Source organism: Podarcis erhardii (assembly GCF_964252035.2).
Source record: "Podarcis erhardii genome assembly, chromosome: 6".
In the NCBI taxonomy this organism is placed as follows: domain Eukaryota; kingdom Metazoa; phylum Chordata; class Lepidosauria; order Squamata; family Lacertidae; genus Podarcis; species Podarcis erhardii.
The window spans coordinates 51,286,177-51,299,256 of NC_138510.1; the positions used below are offsets into that span (position 1 = coordinate 51,286,177).

At 40.6% G+C, this 13,080-nt stretch overlaps 1 protein-coding gene across 10 annotated transcripts in view; it reads left to right on the forward strand.

The window, feature by feature from the left end:
- The window catches only part of ST3GAL3 (ST3 beta-galactoside alpha-2,3-sialyltransferase 3), a 185,931-nt gene that overhangs the window by 130,671 nt on the left and 42,180 nt on the right, over positions 1-13,080 (forward strand). For all 10 annotated transcript variants that reach the window (XR_014157370.1, XM_081865550.1, XM_081865551.1 and 7 more), the window contains one exon: positions 7,469-7,615. Coding sequence is in view for 9 of the 10 variants with exons in the window: in XM_081865550.1 (XP_081721676.1) it covers positions 7,469-7,615 (147 nt within the window). In the remaining variant the exon portion in view is untranslated. The remainder of the gene's footprint in view (positions 1-7,468; positions 7,616-13,080) is intronic.

Genomic DNA, 13,080 nt, shown 5'->3' on the forward strand with positions numbered 1-13,080 from the left:
GAATTTCCATTGGGTTTGCTTTGCCCAGTTTCTGCTTTCATAATACAACACTCCTTATTTGATGACAAATGCACTTTATTGTGAGACTTTATTGCTCGCTGAAGGAAATAATTACTTCCTGCAACTAATTATATAAAAATGAAGTCACAAGAACAGGCCAATTGCCTGGGAAGTGACTCAGTGCAATGATTGTAAGAAAAGCACTGGAAAAGATCTCAGTAGCAGTACTTCACTAGACCTCCGCTTTGGTGTTCCATAATGAAGAATAGATAAGCATCTTTTTTTCTGAGCCTACCCAACACATGACTGCAAAGGAGTGGAGAAATTGGCAGTGTTGATACCATCCTCCACACATTCTTGAGATAGCTTGGTGTTTTTAACACCCTCTCTGGTGTCATTACTCGGTTCAAGCATTTAGATAACAGAAGGCCAAGGATACCCTGACATCCCCCAAGTTGCTCTCCTTGGTTCAACCAGTATTGACAAATGTAAGTAATGACAGGCACAGGAAAACTCGCTGCTCTTCAGGATGCAAACTCCCACTTTGATGGTGGAAACAACCTCAGTGCCCTCCAAAGAGAGGGGGATGGATATTGTCTGACTGAGAAAGAAGAATGAATTTAGTCACAAATCTCAAGAAGGAATGTGATATAACAGCACAATCCTCTACATGCCTTCTCAGAAGTAAGCCCCATTGAGTTCAATGTGTTCACTTATGCAATTGAAAATCTGCCACTCCCCCTGTTATTCAGGTGGAGACAATAATAGATTCTGGAAGAGGTAAAGGCAAATTCAGCTCATATGTGCCCTGCTTTCACCTGTGCTCTCATAGATGAAACCATTCTATCCTCCCAAATCTACCTTACAAACCACATTCCATATATAGAATGTCCTTAGCTGTGCTCTTCCTGTTCACTGAGAATTTCATGTGACATCCCACATGATGGGGATTCAATTGATTCAAGTGTAAAGTTAAAGAAATTGGAAGGAGGGTGTAATTTAGCCCTCCACTCAACGTGCAAGAAGAACAAAATATGAGCCCTCCCTAATTACTGATCACTGGAGTAAAGGCAAGTAAGAAGTGATATGATATATGTGTATAAAATTATGCATGGCATGGAGAAATTGGAGATAAAAAAGTTTTTATTCATTTCTCATAATAATAGAGCTCATGGACTCCAGTGAAGCTGAATGTTGGAAGATTCAGGACAGATGAAAGGAAATACTTCTTCACACAGTGCATAGTTAAACTATGGAATTTGTTCCACAAGAGACAGTGATGGCCACTAACTTGGGTGGCTTGAACAGAGGTGGCTTCAAGGAAGATAAGGTTATCTGTAGCTACTAGCTACAATAACTGGCAGAAGTTTATTCCAGATGCTTCTAGAAGTGAAGCCCTTGATGGTGCCAAAGCAGTGTCATGCTTCTCAATACCAGTTTCTGGCAACCATAGGAAGGGAGAGGGCTGTTGCATTCAGATCTCACTTGTGGGTTTCCCATGGGCGTGTGGCTGGCCATTGTAAAAGCAGGAAGCTAGTTGGTCCACTGTCCTGATCCAGCAGGGCTATTCCTATGTTACTACTGCTAAGATACTGTAAAATCTGCTGCTTGTCTGCTTGAATTTCTGCCTCTTGGGCTACAGGGTACTCACTGTATTGAATCACCTCCCATCAACTCATCTCTAGCCCCTATCCTAAAAAGATTGCTCTTATCCCAGATCTGAGGAATATACTTTTTGATAAGGTCTATACAAACATTCAGAATATATCCCTTAGCTCTCTTCCCATGACTGAGCTGAATGAGCTCTAAGAAATGTGTGGTTTTAGTAGTGCCTGGCATTTGTTAACTGCCCTGTCTGTCTGCTCCTCTGAGTCTAAAGAAGGGCAGGTATCCCCAATAGGAATTAACAGCTTTAGACATTTCCCCAAGCATCTGTCTCTAATCAGACTATTAGACATAATAGTGGCCGCCCCAGTAGAACACAGCAGCTGAGAGGATACCTTAATACCAGCTGCTAAAGCCTACAGGGGTTAGTGGCTATGGAGCCAGCTGCCTGTGGTTTGTATAGTGGTGGATATGAGCTTTATAGCTGAGAAACAAGGAGCTGTAGAACAAAACCACAAAGCCTCTGTTTTGGAACCCAAACACAAGGAACAGGATGCTTTTATTTTGAATGCATTCAGCATGGTAGCACATTTCAGTAATGTTGATAATCCTAGAATAATACAAATGAAATAGACCAGAATATCACCCGTATCCTGTTACCCAAAGTAGAATATATTTTCAAACTCCAGTGTGCCCAAAATAGGTTGAAGCAAAGTGTACCATGGTAAAAAGACTGCACAGCTAATACCTCTGCAAGTGAGCCCTGCTACCCTTAAAGGGAAAGCAATCCAATCCAACAATCTGGTTTCCCCTCCCCCTAGAAGTCAAGTCCTTGATGGTCTAGAAGCAATAGGTCATATTAATTATAGCATTAAGAAAAAAAATGAAATACATACACACATTTTTGATGCATTAAGTTTGCCTGCCCATCACTAGCTCCTGGAGTTTACACACAGATGTTGCTGGCATCAAGACAAGGTAGTTCAAATAAACCTAGAAAATTTCATGTTTAGAAAACTCCTTGTAACATTTTCTTTGATGCCATCCGCAAAATGAAAATATTGCTGACTTTGGGGTTTTGTTTTCATTTGTAGATGTTTCAGGATCACAGCATTAGCTTCTGGGCATAAAGACAAGCTATAGGAAGCTTTCCTAGTTGATAATGTTTTGTTGACGATTGTTTAAACCCCAGAGCTTGCATAAAACACAGAAATATATTTAATCCAATTTGTAAATACTTTATTTAAACAAGCAGTCCATCTGCTTCAGTTCACAGTTGCATTCAAAGCACTGCCCCACATGTTTCTGAGTCATGGGCCACCCCTTCTTATTGCATTGTGAAATTGGCCAAGATCCTTCCATTATCCTGGGGTTGCAAACATGGTGCTCATGACTGATTACTTCCACTGGTACCTTTGAAACTCCCCCCCCCCCTTCATCATGAGGTATCAAGTATATAGAGCTGAAGAAGAACTTAGAGTTACATTCTATCGCACTGCCTCTTTCATCTGTATTTACTCTTCAAAGCTCAGAGCAGCATCCAAGCTGTCAATCTGAGTTTTACAAAGCACATAATGTTGGAAGAGGAAGGGGGAAGAGTGTTGCTCCTTTCAGCTTCCTCTTTCAGTTGTATGAGTTTTTCAAGGCTCGATTGGCAGCCAACATCTTGTCAGAAAGTGAGGTGACCCAAAGGGTAAGAGGAAAAGCAGGATATAACAAAAGAGGAGTGGTCTTTATATACCCTACTTTCCCTCTTACCCTTTGTCATTGGATTCTGCACCAGTTAAAGTTTCTGAACCATCTTCAGAAGCAGCTCCATGTGTAAGATGTTGCAGTAATATAATCTAGAGGTTACCAGAACATAGACAACAGAAGTTAGGCGGGCTATCCCTGTCCAGATGGGGGCACAGCTGGGCCATCAGCCAAAGCTGATGGAATGCACTCCACACACCCAAGGCCAGCTGAGCCTCCAGCGATAGCAAAAGATCCAGGAGTACCCTCAAGCTACATATCTGCTCCTTCAAAGGGAGTCTAATCCCATCAAGAGCAGGTACGGTAATTTCCCAACCATCCGTTCTATGGAACCACCCACTAAAAATGCCTCAGTTTTACCTGGATTGAGCATCAGTTTATTGGCTCTTATTCAGTCCATTACTGAGGCAAGGACTAGAGGGTTTTTATTGGAAATACTGTACACCTCTGCATTTCCCACCTTTCTTTCTCTAAACTGCCACTTCAGAGTGTGTTCACACATGAAGCATTTTCTGCATAGATGTCTTAACATGCAGTAAATTGCATTCGTCCCCTACAGTGGACACACATTTCTGTTCTCCACGCCTATATGTGGTGTGCCACAGTAGTGATTTTATTATAGGAAAACTGGTTTGAATGTTTTGTTACCTCATCACCACTTCCAGGTAACTCCAAATAGCTTTACAGGATGTGATGTTGAAATCCATCATGTGAATTACAGCACTGTTTCTTGATACTAAAACTTTTAATTGTTTCTCTTTGAACATTCCTTTAATTGACACCTCTGTGTCTACCATAACTACTTCCCATAAACTGTTAGCACTTTTTCTCTCGCTATAAACACTGCCTATCAACTGATGCTGTAATATCAGTAATAACTCATGGCAAGTCTTTTTATTTCACGTATTTCCAGGACTCAGGGCAGAGGCTGTAGCTCATTGGCAGAGACTGTGCATTGCATGCAGAAGGTTCCAGGTCCAATTCTTGGTATCCCTGGGTAGGAAGAACTCTAGTCTGAAACCCCCAAGAGCTAGATTGACCAGTGCTCTGGTTCAGTATTAGGCAACTTCCAGTACTTATCTACATCCCACTTGGTAAGGAAGAAGTGATACTTCTGCTAGTCCTTATTTTGATGATGACTGTTTTGTCAGCTTTTGTTTTTGTATAGACTTTTTAACCCTGGGGAGCAGAAATTGCTGCTATTTAAAATTATATGAAAATTGCTTAGTTAGTATAGGAGAAAGCACAAACTGTTTAAAGTGGAAACTGGCAATGTGTGGAAAAGGCTGTGCTCTGCCTTGAAGCTGGTGTCCTCCAGATGTTTTGGACTACAGCTCTCTTCAGCTGCAGCCAACATAGTTTCACTGACTGGGGGTGATGGAAGTTGCAGTGAAAAACATATGGAGGACACCAGATTCAGAAGGCTGTTCTATCTACAAGGCTGGCAGCAAGCAAAAAATAATAATGAAATTTTGGTGGGAAACTCTCTGTTCTTAAGGGTTGAGAACTATGGCAGCAGGTGGGAATCTCAAGGGAGAGAGAACAAGCAAAAGCCATGGGAAAACCAGTAGGGAAGGACTGTTGGAGCTGGGGCTGAAATGTGCCCATCCACTAAGCTGCAGGCCATTTTTATGCCCACATTTCCATATACGTCTCATCTGTTTGGGCATTTTGTTAGTTAATTATTAAAGACCAATAGATTTTATAATTGCTTTAAAAAACAACTGGTGACTAACATGTGACCCTCCTTAATTTATTGGAGTACAGTTGCTCTAATCCCTGGCCATTGGGCATGCTTACTGGTGCTGATAAGTGTTAACAGTCGAATGACATCTGGAGAAGCACAGGTTAGCTGCCAGTATTTTAACAGCAGATAATTAAAAAACATAGTTTTGTGTGTCAGACTGCTGACTAGATATCGGCACATCAGGAGCTTCCGGGAACTCTCAAGAGCAAGGTGTGATCTCTGTATCATGTTGAAAATTTAACACATGTTTCTAGTTCCACTGAAGATTGTGGTTATGGAGTAAGGAGCAATAGTGCCATCTAAGTGGTGCTGTCATGCTCCATACTGCACATTAATCTTCAGAACGTAGTCTTCTTCAAAAATATTGTGTTGCATATCCTGATGATTTTCTGCAGTTCATAATAGAAAGTGAGCACTTGTGAAAACAATACCCAAAGCATTGGATTAGGACCTGCAGGGAATCAGTGCCGTTGCAGGCGCTCTGTAATTGGAGCTGCTTGATTTGTCTCCACTAATCTTTCCTCGGCTGTGGATTTTACATCAAATAGCTAGTTTTCTCAGGGGCACAATAAGAAGTACAGACCAAACTACAGTAAATAAAGATACCTAATCCATTCTAGACATGAGCCGAGAGCCTAGTTTCCTCATCTGTCAGAGTTCTCCCTTCCTTCGATTTATGAGGTGTTTCATTCTGCAGACATTCAGCTTTTCCTTTAGCCCATGGGTGCAAAGGGCAGGGAGTATATATGGTTCGCTGGGAGAACAAGAGAAATATATTACCAGTGTTGATGGTCAGTCTAGGGAACAGCCAGACTGAAGCTACTTTCATTTTGTAAATTGAGTTGAGATTGAACTTACTCACAGTTTTGAGAAAGCAAAAGTCTGGTGGTGGAATTTTAAGTGATTGATTCTGGGCATATTTTTATGAGTTCCCAAATGCACTTCTCACTTATACAGCCCGTCTACTTAAGCAATTGTGTTTCTGCTTGATATAAGTAGGCCATGACCTATTATTGCTGTCCAGAAAATATTTGAAGTATGGTTGTAATTTGTAGGAAGAATGCAGCAAACCTCTGGTCTTGGATGCACATACTCTCCAATGTTTCTGCAATGAAAATAAGGACTTCCCATTCCATAAAGATAAGTTTACTATTTATATCCCACATCTTCTTGGGTTGCCCCAGCACTCTGGGCAGCTTCCAACATATATAAAAACATAATAAAGCATTAAACATTAAAAAACACTTCCCTATACCTGCTCTACTTCGGCAACAGAGTTGGCGGGGTGGGCAGTGTGGCACTTCCCATTTCATCCCAAGTGGAGAAATGGGACACACTGCTCCTGCTCCTGTGCTGTGGATGTAACTGCTACTGGTGGTTCTCCCACTTTATGTTGATAGGTGTTTTCTTTCTCTTTTCCTGCCATGTCCACAGCTTTCCAATTATGAAGTATTTCCAAAGAAATCCCCTAGAAGGTACACAATGGAGAGTGGGTGTTAGGAATGTAAAAAGCAGGAGCTAGGCCTATGTGTAAGGGACGCTGATGGCGCTGTAGTCTAAAGCACTGAACCTCTTGGGCTTGCCGATCAGAAGGTCGGCGGTTCGAATCCTCACAACGGGGTGAGCTCCCATTGCTTGGTCCCAGCTCCAGCCAACCTAGCAGTTCGAAAGCACACCAAAAAAGTGCAAGGGGATAAATAGGTACTGCTCTGGTGGGAAGGTAAACGGCGTTCCCATGTGCCGCTCTGGTTTCAGTGTTCCGTTGCGCCAGAAGCAGCTTAGTCATGCTGGCCACATGACCTGGAAAAACTGTCTGTGGACAAACGCCGGCTCCCTCAGCCTGTAAAGCAAGATGAGTGCCACAACTACAGAGTCGTCTGCAACTGGACTTAACTGTCAGGGGTCCTTTACCTTTACCTTTAGGCCTATGTGTGGGCCAATTTAGTAAGTCCCCCCCCCCCAAGACTTTGTAATAGTACTAAACCACCACCAACACCAAACCCCTTCTATTATGCTCACAATTTGTTGTCGTTGTTACTTTCCCTTTCCTGTATGTGTATGTGACAAGACTTATTTGTCTTGGATTGTAAATCAGATGTGACCTAACAAGGATGGCTGAAGTTGGAGTATGGGTGGAATGTATCTTAAAAGCCCAGACAAGAATGGCTGGAATGGACCCATCATTCAGGGCTTTTTTGTGTAACCTGCCCATACCTTGGCATCATTCCTTGGTAGATCCTAGAATATGTTCCTAGGATATAATTTCTTTCTACAGAGCTGGCAGGTTCAAATTAAAAACAGGTTTGTGAGATTATAGCATGTCAGTTATCTAACCATTTGCTATGGACCTTTGCTTTTCTACAGAGTGCCTCTGATGGCTTCTGGAAGTCTGTGGCAACCCATGTTCCAAGAGAGCCACATGAAATCCGTATCCTGAATCCATATTTCATCCAAGAGGCAGCTTTCAGCTTTATTGGCCTTCCTTTCAACAATGGTCTGATGGGCAGAGGGGTAAGTGTGCAGGAAGCTTACCCCCAATATGACACTTTATTTTGTGCTGCTGATAGAAAGCAAAATGTGAATTTAATCCATGATCCGTAGTCCTTTCCCAAAGCCACACTCATCTAATTTTTTTTTTTTATAATATTTTTATTAAGTTTATAAAGTACAGAAAAAAGAAATAAAGGCATAGATAGAAAAATACAATAGAGAGATTACAAATTTCCATAGTCCTTTTTTCCATCTATTGGACTTCCCCACATCCTCCAAACCCTGCATTCTCTGTAATACAAAGTATCAGCAATTTGTTAACTTATTTCCAGACTTATTGTATCTTTCATTTTATGACACTCATCTAATAGAGGTAATTCCTCTGGTCAGAGACTCTGTAACTTCTGTGTTTGTGCAGTGTCTAGCATACTGGTGCTAAATGTTAGATAGAAGCTGTAATAGTAAATATCAGAAAGGTGATTAAAAAATGATAAAAATAGATTTCACAAATGAGGAATGCAAATTGCAACGTTTCACAGAAAACAGGTATGACTGAGTCAGACGTGGTCATATGTGCTGTATGTTTTAAATTGCATCAATACAGATATGATACTGCTTCATGTTGCTTGAGAGAGTATGTACTTATGTACTTCCCTGGCACATGGGGGAAGTACATTGTTTTCCCTCCTTCAAGATATATAAATCGAATAAGTTGTTGTTATGTGAAATGGAATTCTCTCAAAATGAATGCAGCTGGAAGATGTCAAGATAAGTTCTTCCTGGGACCTTTTGGGTCCCCAAAATGGTTTGCCACCAACCCTTACTACACTCAACACAACTCAGTGATTTTCTGGGCCATGGAGCCTGTGCCCTTAATGAAGCAAAGGTGTTCATTTGGCAATGACTCCAACTGCTTGTCACAAAATCAGCCACTTACCACTTCCTTTTAAAATTTGTAGCGTCAAGTGACAGGTACTGCCAGTTACCTTAATATACATATTGTGACATTTGCTGCAATCTGCAAGCAAGTGTAAGTAACTGGAGCAAAATTTACATTTTTGGTGAAAAGGTCTAGCCCATGGGAATATGGTATTCCACTCGTTTTAGTTTTACATTCCATAGCTTGTCTTACAGAGGCCAGGCTAGTCTCATTTGCAGAAAAATACAGTCTGGCCACCTGCTTCTTCTTTGGGGAATATAAACAGGGACGTACAAGCAGGTTTCAAGATTCCAGCCAATTAACAGGAATCTTACAGCACTGTTTGTGGGCTCATATAATGATGGAGTGATCATTTTTTTACCTGATGGCACACATCTGCACGTAATGCTACTCTTCTTGCTTGGATACTATAAGTAAGCTGTTAGGCTTAAGCAGGCCTATTTCTTCCTTCAGTTTTCTTTTTTATTTCTTCAGCCAACACCTTTGGCAAACCATGGCTGAACTTCCCTCAAGATTCTGTAGGTACTGGAAGTTTATAGGTCCTTTCTAGGGCATTTTCACATTATTAATATTATTAATATTATTATTTTAAATAATGAAATAATATATTTCTGAATATTTGGGGAATCTCCTCAATATGCAAAATTACCACCTTTGTTTGGATGATGGACTTGTTTTGCTTCCAAATTGATGGGCATGGAATCACCTTAGTTTTGTATTAGAGGGGAAGGTGATATTCTCATTTTATTATGTATTTTATGTTTTCATTTTCATTTTAATGTTGTGAACGGCCCTGTGATCTTCAGATGAAAGGCAGTATACAAATTTCAGTAAATAAATAAATAAATAAATAAATAAAAACAACTCAATTCCATTTTCATCATTCTTACGTCCTTCACTCAGGAATGGACTCCCTTGCACTTTGAGGGATTACAGCAAAAATGTTCCCTTAATTTCTCCAGTATGTTAGCAGTGTGAGTAAGCATAGAGTATAAGGTAATTTGTAGATGGAACAGAGCTTCTGATTAGAGGACACAAAAAAGAATGTTTCATCTATGTCTGAGATACACTTCATCACTATACAGTGGTACCTCGAGTTACATACGCTTCAGGTTACATACGCTTCAGGTTACAGACTCCGCTAACCCAGAAATAGTACCTCGGGTTAAGAACTTTGCTTCAGGGTGAGAACAGAAATTGTGCTCCAGCGGTGCGGCAGCAGCAGGAGGCCCCATTAGCTAAAGTGGTGCTTCAAGGTTAAGAACAGTTTCAGGTTAAGAACAGACCTCCGGAATGAATTAAGTACTTAACCCGAGGTACCACTGTACTAGAATTGATAGAATGGGAAACTACCATGCAGACATTCCTTAGGCCTCTTCAGGTCCTATTTATTTCTGTTACAATATATTCCTATCATTATATATAGAAAAAGTAAATGATCCTCCCAAGACCCTTCCTCATATGCCTTTTAAATATCTGGGTTTCTTTTGCTGGAAGAGGACAAATTGCCCAGCTAGGTCAGCTCTGTGCTTCAGCATTCTGTCTTCAGCATTAGGCAGCATTATCTGATTCAAAGGAATGGGTAAAAGATAAACAATTGTTGCATAGAGCCAGGTCAAGTTGCCTGTTAAGAGGATTTTAACACCTTCCCCACAGTATGTTTTTTCTTGTTCCCCCAACAAGGTGGATAATGTCTTTTGAAAAGCTTCTTGATTAATATTTGGAATCATTTTCAGTTAAACTGTTTTTTTATTGAGTATATACCCAAGTATATTCTCATAGTGTTGTTGTTTTTTTAATCCTCATAAATTTGTTATCCCACTTTTTTGTACTAGTGACAACCAATCTAAAGGTGACATTGTGCAGAAAAATATTTCCTCATCTCAGTTTTCACTCTTTGCTAGACAGAATGGCCCTTATTCTTTTATCCTATGAGGCAGGCAGGCTAGATATTGTCCTTCTGCATTCCTGTTGGACTTTGTAATTATAGAGATGTTTGTCATCTCCTCTCTAAGGTAAACAATCCCAGCCTTTGCAATTTTCCTGTACAGAAGAATCAGCCCAGACCCGTGAGAGTTCATTCCCCTTCCTTTTCTGGCATACTCCACCCCCACAATACATTTTGAAGGTTTTTTTTTTTTTCATGAAATGGGAGACTTGGAATGAATACACTTTGCTAGGTGGGATTTCTAAAGGTGTGCCATGGCCTGCTATGAGAGAGCACTAGGCAGTAAGCTTCTTAGAGACTGAGTGAGTCAGACCACCTAGATGGCAAAGAGTCATGTGATGAAATTCAATCAGTTTATTTATTCAGACAGACATGGAGAAAAAATATCTAGTGATTAGACTCTGAAATCAAGAACATGCAAATTTGGTGTAAGATTCACTTCCAGTCGTTAAGAATAATTGCACCCAAAACGACTCAAAGAGAATGATGAGAAGGGATACTACTGAGATTGACTGTTTTCTTAAACAAATGTAAGTAATCCAGGTGTTTAGTTTCTACATACATAAGAGATAAAATGAGACATTCAAAGCTCTTTCCCCCTAAAAATTAACCTTCAGAAGTGGGAAATTAGTCAGAGCTGAACATCAGGAAGACTTCTTGCATTATTTCATTTTCATTTTCAATTAGGCTGGATTTTAACACACAGCAAAGCAACACATTATTTACAGATATGCTGAAAATATGATTGCAGAATGCATAGTAGAATACTTTAATTGTGTGTTTTCTGATGGTCATTTTTATATTTGTGTTCTGCGTACTGACTATAAACATATATGAAATCTATTAAAATCAGCCCTTTCATTAAAAGCCCCAAAGCCTGTTGGAACAAGAAAGTCTTCACCAGCCAGCACAAGGACAACAAAGAAGGAGCCAGTCTAGCTTCTCTAGGGAAGGAGTGATTGCAATTTAACTTCTCAAATATGCTCTGCCCCTAGTAGCATGTATATTCTTGTACCAGAACAACCGGCTGATTGTCAGGAGAAGTGGGGCTTCAAAGCATTGCACAGGTTGAAAATGGGTCTCCTGATGTATTAGTGACATCAGTTGATTGACAGTTGATCTTCTGGTGGGGGAGATGTCCTGCTTCTTCTGGGGTAGTTTGTCTACCTTTGGTCCTCACCTTCACTCAGCTTTCACCTGTGGCTCCTAGATGCTGTCAGCATGCGACAGCAGTCACACCTCTGGAAACAGCTTTGGCTGGCCGGCTAAACCAGGTGAAGGTAGCTGATAGGTCTCAAACTCTCAGTGAGTTAGGGACTTTCCCTACATGTGAAGACAGGCTCTGGCAGATTGAGTGGGTCCAATGGTCAAGAGGGGTGATTTTATTCATGACAGAAAGGCTTTGGGAGTAATCCCTCTGGAAAAATCTTCAGGAGAAGAAAAGGCTAAGGAATAAACCTGACACAAATCCTGAGTGGAGTCCCTAAGACGGTTGGATGGTGTCTTGTATGCCTCCTTCCGTCAACTCTTGCAGCCAAGCTGGTGCCAAATGTATTGCTCTGAATTCCTTTAGACCACATAAGCAAGGCCAAGAGGGGGGTCTTGTCATCTGGGCAGCCTAGGATCTCCATATACATTGCCCAGGCTTGCACTCCCAGGAAGTCACTATGCAATTTGACTTCATCCCGTGAGGCAAATTCAATTGTCTCTTGAGACAGAGGCACTGCTGTGAGAAGATTTTCTATTTTAGCAAGGATTTCCCTTATCCAACTTATGCATGTATACATTCTGAGAATCCATTTCCCCCTACTTTCATTCTTATCAACAAAACAGCTTCCGATGAGGGGTTTCAATGTGTATGGTGGGTGACAAAACAATTTTTGCTAGCCTCTTTTTGCTCAGTTTATTTTTATTTTGAAAAACATTATCTTAAATACACATACAATTAAATTTCTTTGGAATGTAGAAAAGAGACTGCAGAAATGAACATGCTCTGAATTGAGCTTTCTGAGGTTTTGATAGGTTGTGTTACAATATCAAATTGGTAAAATCAACCAAGGAGGGCTTTAATTAGAACCTGATGTTTAACTTTATGAAAGTATGCTTGGGCATTTTTTTAAAAAATCTAGTTTATGAGACTTTAAGGAAAACAGATTTTTGCCAATGGCCTCTATCAGATGAAGTAAATGGTAAACTATTTGGTCAGATGCTTTGAACAAAAGCAGAATTAGCTATGCAGGTGTAGGACCTTAGAAAGTTAGGATCTTGTGCTACACATAGGGACAATTACAATCCCATCTGAGAACTTGTTTGCATCCACTTGGGACCTCCATGTACTCATGAGTTATACTTTAGTGCACAACTGGAATGTATGAAGCAACCCCAGGGAAAAGGAGGTTGGCTATGAAACAGGGTTTCTCACAAAAGCATCGTACCTTTTTTTGTATAGACTGTGACACCTATGAGCTGCTTGTTACTGTATTACTTTAGAGCAGATGCAGTGGGAATAGGAGTGATTTGCAGCACCATCCTGCCAAATGGATGCCAAGGGTAAATCTTTGCCATAAAGACTGTAGAATCCTCTTCATGTAATGTGCA